This window comes from Dermacentor variabilis, chromosome 10 (genome assembly GCF_050947875.1).
Source record: "Dermacentor variabilis isolate Ectoservices chromosome 10, ASM5094787v1, whole genome shotgun sequence".
Taxonomy (NCBI): Eukaryota; Metazoa; Arthropoda; class Arachnida; order Ixodida; family Ixodidae; genus Dermacentor; species Dermacentor variabilis.
Window position 1 is genome coordinate 14,321,265 of NC_134577.1, and position 23,307 is coordinate 14,344,571.

The window sequence follows — 23,307 nt, forward strand, 5'->3', positions numbered from 1 at the left end:
CCAAGCTGGCACGACCCAGATGTCGTTTCCCGCACCGCCACCAGGCGCCGCTACTATACCTCACACTCCAGCGCAAGACGCCCATAAGCTGGTACTTCATTCTATGACGCTAACTTCGACGCTCGTCGCAATGGACCCTGACACCGACAGATTGGCTCGCGATGGTGGGCTCAACTTCAGCGATTTGAGCACCGACGAGCGCGACCTGCTTCTGAGGGCTCGCACTGCCGGCGTCGTTGCGTACTACGACGGCGGCCTCGACACCGGCTCTCCGGAGCGGGAAAGCAACGAGGGCTTCCCACGACATCACATGGACGTGGCATTCTCGCTGCTTGTTCCAAATGAAAGTTTCGCGAGCAGAACCCTCACAGCACGACGCGATAACGAAACTACTGAAACTCCAAAGCGTGCGCGGCGCAGAGTCGAGCGAAAACGAAACCTTTCGAACACCCATATTACTGAAGGGTAACGTCAAAATGTTATTTTTTCCTAGAATCGAATAGACGTAGACAAGTAGCATTTTTTCCGGCTTATAATCGAATGAAATGATATTTTTAATACGAGTAGTTGAGTATTAGTAACACAAATTATGAGGAGACCTTTCGTCATCGGGCTAGTACCGGAATGTCGCTGGGGGGTCTCAAATCGTGTCATGCATTTACCTCAATTTCTCGGTTACTAAAGCTCTGTTCGCGATTATATTGACGCCTTAGACGTTCTAGAACATTGCTCTACCACTTTAACTTGAGTTTCTGGTAACCTTTAGTGTCCCCTTAAGGGAGATGCTGAAACCTTTCGTCGTGAGCTTGCTGAGGTGAAAGCGCAAAATGTTCAGCTGAGGGCACTATTTGAACGTAGCGGCGTACACAGGAGGCGGCGTGGCTAGTTCGACGTCCACAACACATTCCATTTGCTGCACTGACTATTCTTCGGTGCTGAGCTCTGCGCCTGCCGCGCCTCACGAGAACTGGCAGTTGCATCGCGCACTGGCAGACACCACTTAATTAATACTTTATTATTGACAGTTGTCAATAACATGCGCCAGAATGTTGTGACGCGAAGCGCCAACTGATAAGACAAGACTATGCATTGGCGGGGAACCACGGAACTGCCTTTATTCTGATGGCAATCGCTTATATACACTTGATATAATTGACAGCGCCCCCTATACACAACAACAGTGTTTCAATATGCTTCGACTGATGGACGTGGAGATCGCAGCAGAACTAGCGGCCAAATGAAGAGGCTGCCGAGGTTGATCCCGCAAGCGGTGACATTGCCCCGCTCCCGAATTCAACTGAAGCTGTATTGGCCTTTCTACGCTGCTACTGCGGTGCAATAGAGGGCACCAGCCTATCGCTTGTGGATCATTTAGACTATGCTGAGGACTCCGTGTTTAAGCAAGCGGCTGCCAATAAGAAGCAGGCTACACTGCTGCAGTACTTTGAGCCAAATAAATAGATGTTTTGTGTGAAGCTTCAGGTAAGTATTAACTGTGCCACGATTGGGACCAAATCGGGGATTGTTGTACGGAGTAAGCAATCGGTTGCGCCACGGGCAATTGGCCTAGGCAGCGCCGCCTTCGCGCTGCTGACGAGGTCAGCGCAGCCTAGGCTAATTGCATGCGGTGCAATCGACTGCGCGCTCATGGCCGACGAAGTCGGCGCAGCCTAAACTAAGTGCGCGCGGCACAATCGAACGCACGTTCCGAACAATGATCTCTGATCACACCCGTGGTTCATAGATTGACGTGAAAAAGTTTTTAACACATTTTTTAATGTGATTTTATATATAGAATTCTGGCTATATAGAACTATTTTGGGATCACCGATCACCGCAATGTTTGATATATTGAGGTTCAACTATACTTTCTTGGGAGGCACAATACTCATCCCAAAGTACTTTTGAGACTTCAAAGAAATGTGATTCAGAGCCCCTATAAAACTGGATAGTTGGCTTGTTTAGCCAAGAAATGGAACTCTCAGCCATGTATTACCTGCACCAAAGTGCTGCTGCTGCTGCTGCTGCTGTGGCTGCTGTGGCTGCTGTTGCGGCTGCTGTTGCGGCTGCTGCATTTGTGGAGGCATGTTTGCGCCTTCGTGCTGGTGGTCCCCACAGTGTCCGAACTGCTCAGGACCCCTCGGGCGAGGTGCAGCGCCCCCCTGTGGCTGTTGGGGCAGCCCGGACTGTTGCTGCTGCTGGCCACCAGGGGGTCCCGCGGCATTTCCCGTGCCGTGCTGGTCTGGAAAGAGCAGCTGGTGCATCTTGCGGATCATGGCTAGCTGTTCTTCACGGTGCTGCCTCTGCTGAGGTGTCAGGTTTTCGTCGGGCACCTTGACCCCTGAGAAACAGAACCACCATTTGACACTACTACCTGTCCACAGCACAGACAAGAAAAAAGGTCCTCGCCTACCATAGACAGAGAAAACATAAGCCTCTCAAACATGACACAAATCACAGTTGGATGGATAGTCAGTTTAGTTCGCATGTCATCATTAGAGAACCATAGCACCCCTCACAGACTCCCTGCAGTGCAGTGAAAGCAACATATTATGTCAGCCAACCAGAATTTTTTTTCCATTTGTGAAATGGAACGAGTCGCAAAACGAAAACACTTCACTGGTAGAAGTCAAGCCCACTTTCCACAACAGTTTCGGATGTAAGATGTTGTATAAATGTGTCATGTTTCCTTGAAGCTTTAAAAACACCATGATACTAGTGCTATGCCTCTAAGGAATATATTACCGAAATAATTTAAAAAGAAAACAATAAAGGAAACCTGGTACGAGCACAGATATTACAAGCTCAATATTTATATTTCTCCTCAGTGTCCTTCATTTCAAAAGTGCAGGGCAGTGCCAGTTGCAATGCCTCGCCTACAGCGTTACATTACCTTGCTTCAATGTTGTGCTAAGCCCAATTTTGGTGCAGGATTTTTTTTTTCAGGTACTTTTTTTTAACTAGTTATAAACGTTATATAAAAGTCATAAACATCACATAAACATCATAAAAGTCACAGTTGAATAAACAGGGTGAAGTAAGCGAAAATCTGCTTTCGAATTTCAATAATAATTCCATATTTCCGGAAGAAGCCAAGTGTCGTGTGCTCACGCTTGGCCGCAGCCGCCCAAGTAGGAAGTAAACTTTGGCCACCTTGCTCACTGGTCTCGTAGCCGTCGGGTTTCACTAAATTTCGACTAGTTTTGAACACTCAACTAGCCTTGAACCATGCAAAACTTAAGGTCAGGCTACACCCAAGCTTGCCAGTGCGCACTCACTCCTGGCCACTTCCGGTTAGACGCCTTGGCACAATTTGATTAGTGATGAGTTATTTATTGCTAGCACTTTAAAATGCACAAATTGGATGTGGCTTCTATCTGTTGTCAAGCTGGTGCAGGACAAAGTCAGTCCACACCACATAGCACAGCGAGACAGGAGAATATGAGCACGAGTGTGCACTCAAGCCAAGTCGCGCACAAAGCAAACACTGCAGTTGCATGTGGCTGCAGCCTGCTATGTAGCATAAGTACGGTGGCCGCCGCAGAGTGCCGCGATGAGTCCATTGGCTTAGGGTGCCTCAATGTCTTCCTCGCCGATGCGCGAGGACATTGAGACACCCTAACTGGCTGAGTGCATTGTGCCTCACTGAGGACAACCATGCTTGGCGTGTCGCAGGTGCCAAAATTGGAAGTAGTGGCATCTACATGAACATCCAAAATCAAATTTGAACTGCGTGTCACGGTGACGTTCAGTAGGTGAAGCATTGTGGGCACACCCCGCTTCCCCATAGCCTTCACAGTGCAAATCATTGAAGAAGGAGCAGAAGCACCATTAGCTGTATGTTTGATTGCCAATAACTCCGCTTCTGTTGAACGCATTGAAGAACTTTTTGCAGCAAAGCATTTCTAAAATAGTCTTTACTTCAAATGCATTTCTTGACTTGAATAAGAAAGTGGTACAGAGACCCTTTAGTATACTTCAGGACAGGGAACCAGAAGAAGAGCTCCGGTATTGTCTGCCTCTGATTTCCTTCAGACGATGTCAACTGAATGGAAGCTTCACGGAAGGATCAGTAGAGCACAATGAGTGTGCCCCCTTTCGCTTTCAGAACACATTGTTGGCTCTTGTTACTCACTGGCTAACACAAGCCCTAGCTTTCACTGCAAAGCACCCAAGCAGTGAAGTAGAGTATGGAGTGCAGAGACAACAGAACAAGAATACAAACAGCTTTTATGTGTCCTTCTTGTTCTTAGTGTTTTGTTGTTGCAGAACTCAAACTTCCCAATGATGACACGAATTGCATGCAGTATATTGTGAACAACTCTTTAGCATAATTTCAAAGCACACAAACTGGTCTCAATGACAGGAAGAGGGAAACAAACTGATCAACAGTGGTGAAACGAGGGACATCTCAGGCGGGAGCCAGCACTTCGACAAGGGGGCTTGTCTTCATTGATGAAGGCAAGTGTTGGCCAACACAAGCTGAGGCTTCCCTTGTTCACCCACTGCTTGGTTGTTAAGTGGCAGCTGACAGTAGACAATGACACTTACCCGCTCCCATCTGGGCAGGATTGCTGCCACACCCGGGTCCTCCAATGCCAGGGTAGGGCCCAGCACCCGCTGGGAAGCAGCCACCGTTCGGTGGTCCACAGCCCTGGTGCTGGGGATGGTGGCCCTGCTGAGGGGGCGCGGGCCCTCGGCTGCTGGCAGGGGAAGGGCCCCTCTGCGGTGCCATGCCCGCTGGGCCATAGGGGCCAGAACCCCAGGATTCCTGAGGTTGCCAGGCACCGGCACCTCCACCTCCGGGATGGGGAGGTCCACAGGCGTGGGGAGGGCCACAGAAGCCAGGGCTGAACGCCTGCGGGACCTTGAGAGGCCCGCCCCCTGGGGATGGTCCCATGGGGCCACTTGGCATGCCCTGGGAGCCTCGCTGCTTCATTTGGGCAAGGCTGTTGAGCCAGGCGGCTGGGTTTTGTTTGTTGAACTGCTGGACCTTGAGTGGGTGCTTCTGCAGAAACCGTGGACGTGAAAGTGCAGTTCAGTGTATTGCAGAGCACAAATCCAATGGCCAAAACAAGTCAGGGTCAGAACAATTGTGAACTGGGTGGCTTGGTAAAGTGTCTTAGCGAAAAAGGGCATGGACGGGACAGGGAGATACATGATGACGATAAGCGCGCATGTCGTTGTCCTCCTTGTCCTCTCTTATCTTTCTCCTGTTAGCGTTCTTTTTCGCTTTGACATCAGATGAAACTTCCAAGTGAAAGTGCATTCCGTATGCCCTACACTAAGTGAACTAGTTCCCGTGTGTTGTGCAGAATGAGTCCAGCACCTCCCTCTCCATGAACAGAGCTTGCACTACCGCTTTTGCAAATTTGTGGATTGCTGCCAACTCTTTCCACATAAATCCTGTGCTGCATGAAAAGACTGGCAGCATGCTGGTGGTACAAGGCTTCCCTGATGAAATGAACTGGGAGACAGCCATAGCTCATTCAGCACACATAATGCAGAAGATGTGGCTCCGGCTCCCACCGGCTACCAGTTTCATCTCCTCCTTTTGTTATTTCTACAGCTCAATTGAAAGGACAATTAATTTCTTCTACACTATGCTTTCCTGGAATTCGTTGTCTGTATACTTCACGTGAATGTGGCTCAAGAAGTGCACCTGCATTGCATAGACCATGTGAGAAGTGGCTCAAAATCTCACTGCAACTTTTCATGTAAGCAATATGCCAAAGAAAACTTGTAAGGAAAACAAAACGTACACAAGCAGATGGCTACATATATCATAGCTCAGCATACTCACTCTACATTCGTTTAGAAGGTGTGTGAAGGGGTGTGTGCACATGAGGGTGTGAGTGCACATGGCTACAAACAGAAGCGAGTGCCAGAGTGTGAACAGGACTAGCAGTTCAGGAGAGCGCGAATGAAAGTCAGTGACAGGGAGAGTGTGAGTGGACACGAGTATGAAAATGAGGTGACCGAGTGGATGTGAGTGGCAGTTCATGGGGGTACGAGGGCCAATGGAAATGACTGTGAATGATATTCAGTGTTGGTGAGCATGAGAAGGAACACAAGTGTGCACTGATTAGTGCAGTGCAGATGAGTATGAGCCTATTCTGCCAACCTATGGGCATTGATATACTCCATATTGATATGCTCCATATACTTCTATATAATGAACTTTAATAAAATAAAATACTCAATGTAACAAAGTGTTGAACTTTTGATAACTTCTTGCCCATAGAACACAATTTATTCGGAACCTCAATATAACAAGTTCATTACTATGACAAAATTTCATTGCAATGGCAAAAGAATAGAGAGACAATAAATGGAAACTTCTGTGGATGCACATGGCCAATTGGTTTAATTACGTGCTTCTGAATGCATCTCTTAAATCACACGCAACATGACCTGCCGATGCGGAGCAGTGTCATTTTCCACATAAAGTACATGTGCGATGAGATCCTATCACGCCCTGTGTGCCGTATGCTTCAGGTGCGAGTGAAAGCATGCCAAGGTGAGTGAGAAGGATAGTGGCTCATTGAGCTCTGTCTTCCTGCATGGGCAGGCGGGAGGGGATCATGCTTTCAGTGACGTGATTAGGCGCACACAAGAACGAAAGGCGGTCTCATTTTCTAGCACGGCAGTGGCGCCGCATGGCTGCCAGCATGGCTCAGTGCACTGTCTTCATGCGCATTCAGTACTGGAGGTTGTGTATTGTCGAGTTTTGGAGACGCAAAGCATTCACGCTGCTGGTGCTTTTCATCATAACATAGTCCCGCTGCGGGTAACACTATCAGCCGCAAGGTGGAATGCATGTGTAAGCATGGCTGGCTTTGCTTCTTACTGCCACTGCGAAGATATCATCAACACAGCATGAAACTGTATCAGTCGTCCTTGACTCTCAAATTCAAGAAAATTATATTTTTTTCTCATTCAAATTTGCTTTTTCTGAATGCCCGATGATTAAAAAAAACTTTGTGGACCCTTACATGCACGAAAAATCCATCGGTGACTGTACTTGCATAAAGGAATCAGTTTTAATATAACGAAGAAAATTGCTGTTTTTATTGACTTTATAATATTGAGGTATAACTGCACTTCTTCAGACACAAGACCAATGCAATTCACAGTTGATCCATCAATACATAAATCTTTAGCAAACAGCGCAAATACGGGACACAGAAAAGGGGCACACGACACAGGCGCTGTGTCGGGTGCCCCTTTTTTTGTGTGCCGTTACTAGCGCTATTTGATAAAGTATGTGTTCGTACCACCAAGCCCGGCTAGCCCTTATTCTGAAGTACATATAATGTGCAACAACAAAAACATTAGCTCCCCAGCTAAGATGAAACCTATTCAGGCAACCAGTCCACAGACAACTAGAAACACATTTTAGAACACTGCACTCACTTCTAGAAAGCGCTTCGTTCCTGGCTGTGCACAGTGGAACGCAATGATGCTGGGGCACTGCCCTGTCAGCACTGCCTCGGCCGCCTGATTTGCCAGGCCTGTCGTGAAGACAAAAATCTGGCTCTGCTGCTGCATGTACTGTGCTTCCAGACCGCCACCACCGACACCAGAGCTGCCCTGTGGAGGCATGGGGCACCCCGCCCCGCCGGGTGGCATCGTCGGCCTCGACGGCGGCCTGTGCAGCCCTGGAGTGCCCATGTTGCCGCCAGGAGGTAAGACCTGCCAACCAGTGATAGTATCTTAATGAGAATGTTGATGAAGTTGACAAGTTTCATTGCAATAACAATTATGAAATTAAATTATGGGGTTATACGTGCCAAAACCACTTCCCGATTATGAGGCACGCTGTAGTGCAGCACTCCAGAAATTTCGACCACCTGGGGTTCTTTAACATGCACCTAAATCTAAGTACACGGGTGTTTTCGCATTTCATTCCCATCGAAATGCGGCCACCGTGGCCGGGATTCGATCCCACGATCTCGTGCTCAGCAGTCCGACACCATAGCCACTGAGCAACCACGGCAGGTGATAACAATTATACAGACAATTGAGGCACATTCCCGCCGTCGTTGTGATGCCACACTACAGTAAAACCTCGTTAATTTTGATGTGACGGGACCAAAAGGAAAAAAAAAAATGTCCAAATTAACCGAATGTTGAGTTATTGAGGGTATCAAAAAAACAATAAACAAATGCTTACTACGTCAATAAGTGCTTATCTACTGCATTAATCAGCAAGTCCTGTCGATATTTTGCTCATAAGCCGTGCGAAAGCTGCAATTCTCGTCATCTCGAGACTGATTAGTGCTCGCAGTGGTGAAGGCCTCGCAACTTCCTTCACAAAACGGCCCTGATGTGTGTCTTTATTTGAAACACACTTTTCACTAATGCGCGCACATCCCTATAATTTTTTCGTCAGTGTCGGCAGGTCGCCAGCCATTACGATGTAGCTTGTGCTATTCATCCTGTACAGCTTTGCACTGATTAAAAACAAAACTACTGTTTGCCGCAAACTGCTGCGGGCGAAACCACGGCCGTGGTCAACGTGTTCATGGTCGGCGACCTAGCGTTTCCCAAGGCGCGCATGCAATGCATGCACTGTTTTGATTCTGTTTGTTTTGACTCTGTGCACACGTCAGTTGCATGCGTTCAGAAGTTTGTAGTTGCCGATCATGCTCACGTCAATAGTGACCGAAGTTTCGTCCGTAGTTGCAGCAAACAGTAGTTTAGCTCCGACTCGATGTGTGCATTGCCACACACCTTCAGAACCACAAGGTTGCTGTTCATGATAGCATCGACAGCGGCCACGGTTTCGTCTGTAGCAGCTGCAGCGAACAGTAGTTTCATTTTGAATTGATGCAACGCTGTCATGGAGGAAGAGTACCGGCTACATCGCAATGGACAGACAATCTGTTGGCGACCAGCTAACTGGCGAAAAAATAATAGAAATGCGGGCCGATAATAAACAGCGTATCCAAAATAAATATGCGCGCTGCGACCGCGCGGCGAAGGAAACCGCAAGGATTTCACCCTTGTGAACGCTAATCAGTCGCCAGATGGCGAGAATTGCAGCTTCCACACTGCTTTGGTGCAAAATATTTATTTATTGGTTCCTCAAGGGCCTCGAGGGGCACTACATGAGGGATGAAGGGCCCTTGAGGAACCTCAAAATAGAAACAGGACTTGCTGATTCATTCTGTAAATAAAAGCTTGTTGAAATAGTAAGCATTTGTTCATTGTTTACTTGATGCCTTCAATAATTCGAGATTCGGTTGATTTGGACATTTCTTTCGGTCCTTTAAAATCCAAAGTTACTGTAGTGGTCTGAGTGGAACAGGCACTAAACATCAATACTGTATGAGGCCTTGACAAACGCAAATGTTTTTTTCCTCTTGGTCTCATGTTGTGCACTACACAAGTGTGACTCTGCAACACCGCAGTTGGCACTCCTCAGCATTGTGAGACACATGGCAGCGTCCACGGTGCCACAAAAATCTGCGCACTGCGCAGCAGCCCTGGGTGATGCATAGAGCCAATGTGTCAGTGACATGTAAGTGCCTGAGAACGAATGCTAAACCTTTGATGCTAAGCCAATTTCAAGTCATTTTAACTACAAGTTCGCATTTTCGGAGTGTTAGATACTTTCTTGATTATTTTCTTAGTGGCGCAAATATCCAGTAAATTTTCCTGGTCAATTTCCTGGATGGAATTTGGCTAAATTCAATCTCTCGCTCCCATTTTATCTCAAGGGGGATATACCTCATGTCTCAATTTATCGCTACTTCTCAAGACATACCAAAGAGTTAGTGAGCCACCCTCTACCTGCATCAAACCTGCTTTTCTTAGCAAAACACAATCGTAAGACTTGACATCAATTTAGAAAATCAGGTGTTGTTCTCCCTTTTTCACATTCTGAACATTGACTCACTACTGCAGGAAGTAACTTTAATCATAAGTTTAAGAAATAATGAGGAAGACGTGTAGGAACTAAAGCACAAAATAAAGATACAATTTCAAGCAAGTAATCATTACCATCACTTAGCAACTTTTTGCTCAAAATAGTGTGGTTTCAGCCACGTCCTGGCCACTTTACCCCTACAAAAAGAAAAAAAGAAGTCGCCAACCCTGACCTGCGGTCCGCCCATGCCAGGTCCCCCCATGGGGCTCGGTCCACCTCCGACGGCCATGTTTCCCCCCGCCATGTGTGCCGCCCCCGAATGTGGATTGCACGGTCCACCGTGGCCACCGGGAACTCCGGGGTGAGGCTGCGGGTGCTGCTGATGGTGCACCATGTGCGGGGGCATGCCGCTGTGGGGGAGCTGGGGTGCGCCAACACCGCCCCCCATGGTGAGGGTGCCGCCCGCATGGTGGTGTGGGTGCGGAGGTAACTGCTGCTGCTGTGGCCCCCCCATGGGCTGCTGCTGCGTCGGCATTGTGGGCAGCATGGGACCGCCAGCTGCTGCTGCGGCATCTGAGGCTGTGGGATACGGAAGGGAAGCTGTAACATTTAAGATTTCATTCTGGGTTCTAAAACCACAATCTGATTAGGAGGCACGCTGTAGTGGGGCACTCCTGAGTAATTTTAACAACCTGGGGTTCTTTAATGCGCACCTAATACTCCTTCAGTGCACTTCGCCCCTAGCGTCATCCACAGGCTGAGACACTTAGTGACACTTACTGCAGAGCGTACTTGTCGGCAAGTGTGTTTGGCAAACACACTTTGTGGCGGTGAAGTGTATAGCCTCATTAGCAATGAGTTAAAAATAAGTAAAATAATACTGAAAGCAGTCAATAGTAATTTTTAGTAGTAGTAATTGTAGTAGTAATAGAAGTAGTAGTAGTAGTAGTAGTAAATAGTAAATAGTAAAAATAAAATTTTTTAAAAATTACTAACTTTTCAAGAGAATAAAATGCGCCACACTGAAAAAAAAAAGAAGAAAATTGGGAGAATTGCATTCTTGCTTAGGACCAGTGCAAGGGACGACCTTTTAGATGTACAGAGCTGGTTTTATTGCTCCTGTGCTGCTGGCCATGCGATGGTGATTGTCTTTACATGCTGAGCTGTCATATAGCTAATACAGTTGAATGTGAACATAATAGAAATGCATATGACACAAAAATACCATGGTTACACCCTATTTTGTTATAAACATACATTCGTTACATGCCAATATCAGCGAAAAAAATTTCTATACTGACTTCATCATATGCATGTTTTTTATAGTGAGGTTTTACTCTAGTTCTTTGTCAGCCCTTTGACACATCAGAGCACCTCCCTATTGAAATCTGCCGACTTGTTTGAATAATTGCTATCATATTTATGGTTGCCTGCACATAAATAAATCTAAAGATAGGTCGGCGTACTCACTCATTAGTACACTAAACCATACTTGCTCCATGTTCCATTTCACAGGTGTGGCAGCGCGTGACTGACTATGAGTAGGCTTGAACACCAGTAAGTTTAAATGGACGCAAGGATGAATACAAGTCAGTGACTGAGAGTTCGAGTGAACTGGATGCAAGTGACTGTTGGTGAATATGAGTGGACATGAGTAGGTGCGTGTGGGTGATTGCTGGCAAGTGGAAGTGCACATGAGTGTGAATGAGTATGAGTGAGTGTTCACTTATTCTGCCGAAATATGAATCTGAGTTCCGAGAAGGATGCTGTGCTGTCCTTTCTTTCTGGTGCTGTTCTTTGTCCTAGCAATCCTAAATGTCAAAGCATAGCCACCAGGCAAAGGCTTTTTGAAGAGAAATGAAGCCACCAGAAGCACAGGTGTCAACAAGTCCAGGCTGTAATACGCAGTACTCATGTACTCTAGAAAGCTCTGATCACCTAAACAGTGATTTCCTTTTTTATGAGAAATGCTGTACAAAGTTTTCTCATTACAGCAGTCATGAGAATCCCTGCAGATGCTTGGGTTTAATCGGCGGCACAATACTCTGTAAAATATATGGTGGTCACTATGAATTGTCACGTAATCTAAGGCAGACACCTCAATTAGCAACTGTTGTCAAACAGTGATGCCTAAAAAACAGATACAAGTATGTTTTCGGCCCAAATTGCGTGCTTGCGTCCATCACCTCTCAAAAGTGGGCAACAGTTGGCAAGGTTGGATTTCCCAGCACGTTTTGGAACGGGTGTTATGATCGGACAACTCTGTATGCGCCCTGGTGGGATGCCTGCAACATGCCTACAGCTTCAAAGTACAGGAATGGCAAGAATGCCTGGACATGTACAGAGCTTTGGAACACGGAAAATTCCAAAGGGCCACAAAACATGGCCCAATGAAAACTCTGATGGAACACCAGCAAATTTGTCAACATTTTATGCTCATGCCATTTGCTGTCAGGCTATCAAGTGCTGCTAGTAAACAAAGTGCTGTAGCAATCCTGTGGGCTGAAGTCGTACTACAGTGCACTAGGGATTACTATAACAGCATTCTGATGTAAATACAGTTAAACCTCGATATAACGAACATAAATATAACGAAATTCTCTGTACAACTAAGCACTTAACTTTTCATAACCTCTGGTCCATAGAACACCATATATTTAAACCTTAATTTAACAAAGTGAGTTTGTATGCGATTTCAATATAATGAAATTTCACTTCCACTGCAAAGGAATGGAAACTTCCCTGGACATAGGTGGTCAAATGGTTGAATTACAAACAGCTGTTTGCAAATGCAGCTCGCAAATGGCACCTCTCAAATAGTGCCCCTCGCAACGAGAGCGACCCATCAGCAATGTGGAGCCACATTGTGTTCTGTATAAAGTCCAAGTGCAATAAGATCCTATTGCGCCTTGCACTTCGTGCTTCAGGTGTGAGTGAAAGTGTGCGAGAATGAGACGAGCAAGACGGTGGCTTATCAAGTGCCGCTTTCCCGCATTAGCAAAGGGAAAGAGGGTGAGAGGCGCTCGCTCAGGATAGCGCAATCAAGCGTGCACGAGGGGTGGGGGGTGGGGCAGGGGCAAGTTGGCACTTCGCCATTTTTGGCTCGTCTGTGCTGTGCTGCATCATACAAGGCTGTAAGTGCAGCTGAGCGCTTATTCATGTGCGCACCCTAATCTAGAAGTAGTCTGCCAAGAGTGCAAAGACTGGGCGTGCTGAGACGAGACGGTGTGGCATCATGTAAGCTACTTTACTGCGCGTTTAATATTGGCGTTCACAAGGATGGCTTGGTGGGCTAGTTGGTAAAGCATCTTAAAGCCCTTTAGTATTGGAGGTGGCATAAGCTCGAGTTTCAGTGACACCTTGGAGCAAGAGGCAGATGAAACACTCGCTCCCCGCTACCCGCGCTTTTCATGATAGCGTCGTCTCAGCCGCAGGGGAGAAGTGCATGCGAAAGCGTGGCTGACTTCACTTAATTCATACCACCGATGTGAAGATAACGCTGACATTGCAAGAAACCATATAATTTGTCGCCAACTCCCAAATTCACCAAATAATTTGTTTTATTATTCACAAAATTTTGCAGCCGCTTTCTGTGTCAGAAAAATGGATCGGTGACTGTACTTATCTGCATAAAAGGTCGCAGTTGATTATATAACGAAGCAAACTGCCGATTTTACCTACTCTGTTATATTGAGGTTTAACAGCATTAAAAACATGAGAGACGGTTTCACTGCTCTAGCCACGGAATAATGTGCGAAAGCACGACTGAAATGTCTAGACATTTCTGTCTATGAACCCAATTCACTTTCCATATTTATTTCACAAACATGCATGCATGCAACATTGTGCACAAAGCAAGGCGTAAGGGAGGCGTGACTAAGCGGCACAGCACGTGTGTACATTTTATTGGGAGCTTGGTATATTTCCATGACGTCGCGCATGGCAGTGCACATGAGTGTCATGCGAGGAGAACGGAGGTGGAGCGAACTGTTTTGCGGGCACAGCCTCTTCCTGCATTTCGCATGAGGCTGTATGAAGAAGCTTCATATATAGACAGAGGCAAAATCCAGGTTGGTAGGCTAGTAGTGCTTTCGCACTAAATAAAGTTCAATGACTTACAGGTTGGCGTGGCCATGGATCCTGGATTATCCTTAGTGCCTGCAACCATGCCATCACCTGGGTTGTCACCTAGCATGGACATTGGTGGTCCACCTGAATAATTGCAAATTACATCATCGACGGTGTATAACGCACTTGAAATAAAAAGAAGCAACAACGTGCAAGCACACAGAGCATAAAGTGGACAATTATCAGTATCGCTATCTCTGTATGTAGCTATACTTGTAAAGATCCAACACGCCAACTCTTGCAGGCTTTTCCTGATGAGAAAGCACCCAAAGCACACAAAACATGTGATGCCACCGACAACTGACAGGATTCGAGCACAGAAATAAATGTAAAAGGATGGTTATGCTTTCTGTTGCAATTTTTCCTCGGTTACAAATCATTGTCTGCCAGGGAAATTCTGGGAGGCTTTGCGATGTCTTGTCTGTCAAGTGAACAAGTGCAAAAATCATGACAGCAAGTCAAGTGACAACCAAACAGAACCAACAGACAGCAGTGGCAAGGCAGCCGCAAAATATTAACTCAAAAGGATAGAAAGTTGGGCACGATCTTGGATCGTAGCACAAAGTGACACGGACACAGACTAGAAGCAGACAGGACGAGCGCTATCATGTACCCTATAATAAATAGGAAACTTGAACAGGGTGGCAAAAAAAAAAAAAAGAAAAGATGATTGCGGCGTTAGACGTGTGTCCCCTTTTGTGCCTTGTAACACTGGTATAGTTTATCAGATTCCACTCAAGTGCGGGAAACTTACATTGGACAGAGCAGCAGGTGCATTAATATTAGACTAAAAGAACACAAACATTCACTTAACAACCCTAATGCTCCACATCTAGCGTCACATTGTTTCAATTGCAGTTGCAAACCTTTGTTTGAAGACACAAAAATGCTTTCACGACACAAATGCCATACCACACGGGGAATAATCGAGGCATTCCACATCAAAAGATTAGGAGAGACTTGCATTAGCCATGCATCTTTGTCTCTGTTAGAATGAGAATTTCAGTATCTTCACCACATGTGGGATAATCTGAAGTAGAGTCTTTTTGTTGTTTCCTTTTTTGACTTCCCTACTTCCTGATATGTTTAACTGATGTCTTTATACCTTGTCATGTTCTTATGCTGCGGTTTTTTTGCAATCACCTATACAGTCACCGACCGTTTATTCGGACCTCACGGGGACTGCGGAAATGGCCGAATAAACAGGTGTCCGAAAAAGCAGATTAAGAAAAAAAAAAAAAAAAAAGTCCTTTATTTCCACGCACTTATTCGGGCTTGGCAGTAGGCTTGAAGAAATCGTGAATACGCCATTGCACGCTGTTCCATTTACGCGCAATTAGATAAGCCTGAATCTCAGAGAGGGTTGTACGGTCACTATAGGCGGCTGAAAGCACAGTCACTGCTTGTACTCGGAGTGATCGGAGCCGACTCGGAGTCGTCGTCTGGCGGTGTAGTAGAAACTTGATGAATGATCTCGCTGTCGTCGAGTTCTGCACATGTCAGTACAACAGTGTCGGCACCTGTGAAACTGTCAAATGAGACGGTGTCCGGAATCGCAATGCAACCATTGCGCAGGTCTTGGCACAACATTTTCAGCGTCAGTAGGGAGCACATCGGAAGGCGACAAATCCTAGGCCTCCCGGCACCCGCTTGCCGGTATTCCCCAGCGCAATCTGTGCGGGCACTGTCGGTGCCATTAGACACTTGATGCGATGTTTCCGTATGCCGCGTTGGATCACTATTACCTCGACACAGCACAAAAGCAAACACCATCACGCCGTCACGCTGACACCAGTCGCAGAAATGAAAAACGTGGCCTATTCGCAGTGTCAAGCATGAAGAAGAAACAAATCAGCTGCTGCATTGTCTTGACATGGCTTACTAAGCTGAGACCGGAACTGCTGTAGCCACTCTATCGAACCAGGCAGAAACGATGATGATGAGCGGGGATTTGCAGTAGCGCCACTTCATGGGGCAGCAAGGAAGCTCCGTTCAAAACAAAAATGGTGTTCAGCAAGTCGAACCATGCACCGGTCATAGTCTGTGCATGGTGCTCTTGATCGAGTTGGCTGAAGGAGTGTCCCAAAAATCAGACGAGAGGTTGCAAGGTGTCCGAACTTTCAGCAGATGTTATACATTATATTCTATGTCGGGAGAATGGGGGTGCCGTGAAGCAGACTGAATAATCAAGCATGTCCGAATTTTTGGAGTCCGAGAAATCAGTCGGCGACTGTAGATATATGTTCTTCAATTCAATAAAAATTTAGTTGAGAGTAGCGCTCGTCCTGTCTGTTTCTAGTCTGTGTCCGTGTCACTTCGCTCTACAATCCAAGATCATGTTAAATATTAACTCCTTTTTTTTTGGTGCTGTAATTAAGCTACCTAATGCTTGCAGATGAGGGTTAAATTTACGCCCACCTTAATGTACTCTGCAAAAGAAATGCAACAAGCTGCTCTGAATAATAGCCAAAGCAACCAGCCTCTACACCATGCCTAAGGGGCTCTACCAACCGAGCTGCAGCAACGGTTGTCCATCTGTGTGCTTTTCTGTAAGCTCAAGAAGAGGCGGGCATAACCTGTGAGTATTAGTGCCGTTCAAATCCGTGGCAGTGCATGAATCACCATTATACTGCAGGTGCACTGAGGAACATACTGTTGGAAGAAGGCAATTGACCATCAAATTAGATTCTAACCTTAATCCTTGAATGCAGAGATCTAACTTGGATCGTGCTTGGACTTGACTTGACGAAGTCGGCCCGAAGCAAGAAGCAGACTTCAAAATGCCCAAGCCAGATTTCGCGTTTCATAGACGCTCAAGCTGACTTGCTTCGTCAAGACTGTGCTTCAATGCAAAAGCAGGTTGCTCGTCAGTGTTCGTGGTTAACAATAAATTTATCAGCGTAGGGCACGTTGTACAGCAAAAGTGCATGTATCTTTCCAAATTTCGATCAGGGCATAAGTGCTGAAGTATAGTTTGATTAAATTTATTTCATCTGGTGACGTCCGCCGCTGCAATACGCAGTGTTGCTTGTGGAAAGCACGTGTTACCGGCGGGTGTAACTTCAAGTTTCGGTGTTTGGGCGCACTTTTTGAGTTGCAGGTTTCACCATTTCTTCCAAGTCGATGCTCCACTTTTACACGACAGTATATTTGAGTGCAAATTAAGAACTTTTATAGTCACATTTATTTTGGTTTTAGCTTCTTTTTAACTTAAAGGTTAAAGCGAACAAAATGGTTGGTTCGTATGGTGGTCTTTCAACGGCTTTTGTTCTCGTCTGGGCCGGCAAGCGCATGCAAAGGCCGAGACGAGGCATATGGTCGGTTTCCGAGGGACCACGTGCTAGGCCGGAGCTGTAAACAAGAAAAAACAGCAACATGTGCTGCGAACAAGGAGTACCGAGCTCCGTAGAGTCCCCTGTCCAGACCCATATGGGTGACAACACCCGATAAAAAACAAAATAAATAAATAAATAAATAAATAAATAAATAAATAAATAAATAAAATGACACATGCTAACGATTTGTCTACTTCACATGGAGGCTTTGTCGAGAAGAACGAGAGGAAGAGTGTGGCACAGTGATAGGTGGCATTGCAATTTGGCAGCACGTGTCGTCTCCTAGGAAAGTGTCGTCTGTTAGGAAAACAAGTTGTGGGGCTCGCGTGACGGCCGCGCAACGCATTTGGTACAAAATTGTTGTCCTGTCAACAGGCTTTGACGCTGACATATCGCACTCATGCACGCTCTCCTCCCAAGAGAACGCACCGCAACACAAGACGGCACCTCGTTTGACAGACGATGAAGAGAGCCTGCTGACTGCACTCGTGAACGACTTGTGGAATGAAACAAAACTGATTTCGCGTATTCGTTGATCAAGAAGAATGAGACATGGAAAGAAATAGCAAAACAATATAATGCCAACCACGCTATTACGCGGCGCGATCGCCTACAACTGAAAAAATGCTGGAACAACCTGAAGCAAAAACGGAAAGAGGAACCTGCGAAAGAAAAGCAAGAGCGCCACGAAACTGGCAAGCGCTCATGTTCTGCATGACTGGCTCATTTGGGCTACTTTTTATTATGCTCATGCGCATGTTTTGTATTAACTGGATGAGTGCATGACACTTCGGCATGCTGAGCATAAATATGGTAGTGAGCGCTAATAACTAGCGATGGCATGTGTAGTCATTGGAAATGAGAAAATACGCTCATAATCACGCTTTCCGCAAGGTGCGTTGTCTTATTGCGAAGATTGCACGTATGTACATGGAACCTGCATTACATATTAAAACAGTTCTTGAGCAGTCTCTTGTGCCAAAGGGACTGCTAGGGATACTTGAGCAGCACATTTACTAAAGCAGCACATATATGACTAACGGTGCTTCGCGATGAGCAGAGTCATCTTTCCAACAGCGCAGCCCACTGTTGACTGAGGCATGCAGGCCAGATCTCCGGTGACTGTTTGAAATGTGCCAGCGCCGTAAAACCTCAGAGCAATCAGTAACTGCAGTATAGGAGGCACAGGCTGTCCTCTGTTGCCCCCGCTTTCCCAGATAGGCAACATAGAGAGAAGCTGTCGCACGGCGTTCTTCGTGAATCTGTAGCGACAGAGGAATTCTTCGCCGTAGTACAGCTCCATCGAGTTTCTCGGCCATCTAAGGCGGGTCGCAGAATTTTTGGCACGGGATGTGCCTCTGAAAATGCTGTATCTATGGCGTGGCAAGCAAACTCGAAATTAGCTAACCTCCGCACGACATCCGTTCGGGAGGCTGCCATGTTGGAATAACAAACGAAGTCAGTTTCAAGCTAGCCTGGGAGCAGACTTGAAATTTGAGCGGACTTTGAGCAAGCCAAGTCGTCCACAAGTAGTCCGCAAGGTCAACCACGATTTAAGACAAGCGGCGAAGCTGTCTTGAGACTGCCAGAAGTAAAGTTCGAGCCAAGTTAGATCTCTGCATTCGGGGGTAAGTTTTCTCAACACATTGCCTTCATTAAGCAAAAGTGTACCTTCGGTATTAAAGCATTAATAAAATCAAAAACATATTTCTATAAAGATGCATTATTAACATTATACTTTGCCTTCATTCACAGTCACATTAATTATGGCATTGTCTCCTGGGGAAACACATATAACTGTGATATCTCACCTATTCAGCACTTACAAAACCAAGCAATATGCATTATCACTAACAGTGTGTTTTTCACGAATGCTACTCCACTACTTCGTGAAAATAACATCCTTGTTGTAACGAACTTGTTCAACTATCGTCTAATAATTATGTTTAATAAATTACTTACTAAACATCTCTCATACCAATTCATTGATTGCAGACACCTCATCAATAATAATAATACCAGGTTTGCATGTATAACTCCAATTTTCTGCTACCTATGGTTCATTCTAAATATGGAAAAATGACATCATCATTTGCTGCTATAGAACTGTGGAATAGTTTACCCGTCAGCGTTAAATCTTCATCCTTTCATACATTTATACATGCCCTTAAGCTGCTTTATATCTATAACTAAGTTTACGTCATTCATTACACTACATTTGCCATTTGTATGTATTGACAGTTGTTTTTTTATGCACTATAAGCTTGTATACATACAATTTGTTTTGTTGATTTTATTTTTCTATGTTGTATTTTCACAATTGTATTTGTTTCTTTTAATTAGCTTGCTCTTCTTTAATACATCTCTGCATTGTTATTATTAACCGAGGGTCCTATTGCAGTCTTTGACTTTGGGACCCTCGTCTGTACACTGTATTTAAAGAATAATAAACTGAAACTGAAACCCTTGTATTCTGCCTGTGGAATCAAGCCTGCCACAGTCAAATCTCTTACTATGCAATCTAATGGAATAGTCAACTGGTCGTTTCATAGTACAGTAAAACCTTGTTATACCGTACCCGCTTAAACAGTAGTTTTGTTTTAAAAGTAGTGAAGTCAAATCCCCGACTCAGCGGCCATTGAACATAATGTGCTTTATATTCATAATGCGCTTTGTTATAAACTGCACCAGCTTACTGCGTACGTATCAGTTAACATGTCGCGTTTCCACTTTTCGTCACACAAACACGGTGGTGCACCGTCTCCAGGGTGGCCCGGCAGAACAACAAGCCTCAGAGATCAGAACAACGGCCTCCAAGTGCCCTGTGCGTTTGCACGTGAAGCGACATCAAGATCAACATCATTTCGCCGCCGTGCCAGAGAGTGTTGTGGCGTCATGCCGAAGCTCGGATAAAAAAGGCGCAGGGCGCTCAGCATACAAGAAAAATTAAACATCATTCATGCTATCGAACTTGACACGAAGAAGTCGGCGCTGGCACGCGGCAGGGACCTACTGTTGACTACGGTGTGTGGCATTTGGAATGCGAAGAAGCTGCTCGGCAGCACTGCTGTGACCCTGAAGACATGTCAGCTACGAGGTTCGACTTTTCCTCATTGTTGCCTCTTTTGTTGCCGTAGTGTCGACTAGTGACGTTGATGAGGACCACACGAAAAGCGACAGCACGGGCGATTCAGGCCCGACAGTGGCAGAAGTGGCACGTTATGTCAGGCTCATGAATGCTATCGTTGCGACGAGAACAGCACTCCGCAATGAAAAAGGCTCCCCGCAACTTCTATTCTAGTAATGCTATTCAGGCTGTGAATGACAGGGTTGTCCTGTGGGAATAATCAACTCAAACAGTGTTACTCATGCTTGGCTACCATCATTTCAGCCCACTTATGCTTGCAGCAACACACACTTTCTGTCATACATGACTATTCAAGTCATGACTGCTAAAGACTACATACATGACTACATACATGACTACATACATGACTGCTACAGCACTTTGAAATGACCAGCCGAATATGCTATGCATATTGAGTGCCCCAGTTCACCTGATGAAACTGGGGGCCACAAATGCCAGTGGGACAGACGGACACAAAAACAGAAACATTCGCTTACTGTCGGACAAGGGTGGGCCGGTAACAGGCGGAAGGCTTCCGCCTCCGTTGACAAGTACTCCGCCAGATGCGGCAACGTCTGCGGCAGAAACTGGTGTGCCTGGAGCACGACCCACGCTTCCAGCTCCGGCGGCTTCTGCCGGACAGGCTGGTGCTGCTTCCTTGGCCGGTGCTGCTTTGGGCCCGCACTCGTCGGCTGCTGCTGCGGGCTGAGGCTCGGTTGCCGCCTTGTCTACCGAGGGGGCCCCGTTGCACTTCATGTCGGAGCCCGGCCGAGGAAGGAGAACCTCGTGTTGCTCCCGCTCCAGAAGCCAACGGTTCTCCGTTTCAAGGTCACGCTCTTCACGTTTTAATGCCTGCATGCATACAAGAGTTCAATTAAATTAAAATGAGTCTTACATTATTAGCAGATGTGCTGTATACCACAGCTAAAAAGTGAACTAATCCTAACACTCTCAAATAGATGCAGTTGAGTTGCGTCAGTCCAAATTCTAAGAATCAGCAGAGATTTATTCAAAGTTATTCAAAACGATACAGTGGGTTCGTATCCAAACAGATATAAACAAAAACCAATATGCAATACAGAGCAATTGGCAACCTTTGCTTTCCGTAGCATGAGCACATTCCCCAGAAACCTACCCTCAGGATATCAGAGTACTAATTGTTTCGACCAATCCAACAAAGTTTGATTTGTTGCTGTTAATTAGATCGTATGGCATTTCTGTCTTCCATATTTGCCAGCCATGGATACATTGAACATCCTGCTAAAATTTGAGCCCCATAATCATTACTACATTGTGATTCACTTCTCTTGCATCCCGCAGAGTTGATGCTGGTAAAGCTTGCTTGAGTTCTTGTAGCTTATTTCCATGGCATACCATGTTACTTTGCATCTTATTATACCGTACTTACACGATTATAAGTCGACCACTTTTTTTAAATTTGAAAAAGTGAAGTGGAGGGTCGACTAACAATCGAAACCAAAACATGGCACCGCCAAAAAAGCGAGACCAACGGGAGCTACAACATAGTTACAATTTTATGTTGGCTCTATGGCCCTACCCATAGCTTTTCGCTATCCCGCATGTTTGTTAGCATTTCGGAAGGGTTTTTCAACATCTTCGAGAGTTTTACAGTGCACACAACACTCATGAGGGGGTGTCGATAGTTGATGGAAGCGCCGCTGTTCCATTCGCGGCAGCACCCTCAGAACGGCGGTGCTTGCGGGGAGCATCGGTAGTTCATGGAAGAGCAGACACTGCTCGCGTGTTTCTCTTTGCCTGTTGCACTTAGCTTTCTCTATAGTTTGACGAAAGGCATTGGTTTGACGCGTTCGACTTGACTGCCGGCTACGTGCTATTTCTATGCTTCCTCAGTCGTCATGAGTGCTCCAGGCCCACTAATCATTCGGCACTCGTTCACAGCAGCGTTCAAGAGGGCTGCCATCCTTTACACCGAAGAAACAAATCACTGCGCAGCAGGCCGCAAGTTCTATGTTTTTGAACAATAGTGGCAACAGCAGCGAAGCGAAATTTTCACCTTAGACAGCAAGTGAGGAATTTCCCACGTGCTGAAGTCTGGACGCTTTCCGGAGCTGTAGGCTAAGCTTGCGGCGTACGTCGCTGAAATGCGCGATTGGTCCCTGCCAGTGAAGTGCGACATGGTCATGAAACAAGCCTGCACCTTCGCCTTTTAAGGACCGGCTCCGCCGTGAGTACAACGAGTGGCTGGCAGCAGAAGACCACGAAATTACGCCAACCGGACCTGTCAAAAGAGCCTTCCTGACAGCTGCATGTGGTTGGGTGCATTCGGCGTGGGCTGCTGTTCCACAAGATGTCGTGGTGCGGATGTTTGCCAAATGTGGAATTTCGCGAAACGACGACGCGCTGTGGGACCGTAGCAACGATGACAACGGCAGCACAAGTGAAGACGAGTAGTTCAGTGACCACGTCAGCTACTAATAAATTTATCGAATGCGCCCTCGGCTATGCTCTCCTTTTTTTTTTTTCCTGTCACGCGATATGGGGTTGTCAACTTGCATTCGAGTCGACTTACAATCGTGTAAATACGGTACACCACATACAGTAGACTGTCTTTGCCTCCTCTTTCTAACTATACTTCAAGATGCTACAACTGATTTTGTACGGTAAGCCTACCTCTTTTCTATAAGCTGCAGCATGTATGTAGATAAATATCATAATGACATGCGTCAATGAAGCTGCTATCTTCAGGTTTTGCCTAGGGGCTATGTCAAGCTGCCTAAAGCAGCTTTTATCCCTGGAACCCACGCAGCATTTCCGCACGAGAAATAATGTTCACTTGATTACCATCACTACAGTCACCCTTT

The 23,307-nt window shown here is 46.1% G+C and overlaps 1 protein-coding gene across 5 annotated transcripts in view; it reads right to left on the reverse strand.

The window, feature by feature from the left end:
• The window catches only part of LOC142559972 (uncharacterized), a 170,465-nt gene that overhangs the window by 24,313 nt on the left and 122,845 nt on the right, over nt 1–23,307 (reverse strand). For all 5 annotated transcript variants that reach the window (XM_075671694.1, XM_075671692.1, XM_075671691.1 and 2 more), the window contains 6 exons: nt 20,962–21,316; nt 13,994–14,086; nt 10,107–10,453; nt 7,417–7,695; nt 4,552–5,008; nt 1,997–2,341 (listed from right to left, as the gene is read on the reverse strand). In XM_075671694.1, the coding sequence (XP_075527809.1) occupies nt 1,997–2,341; nt 4,552–5,008; nt 7,417–7,695; nt 10,107–10,453; nt 13,994–14,086; nt 20,962–21,316 (1,876 nt within the window). The remainder of the gene's footprint in view (nt 1–1,996; nt 2,342–4,551; nt 5,009–7,416; nt 7,696–10,106; nt 10,454–13,993; nt 14,087–20,961; nt 21,317–23,307) is intronic.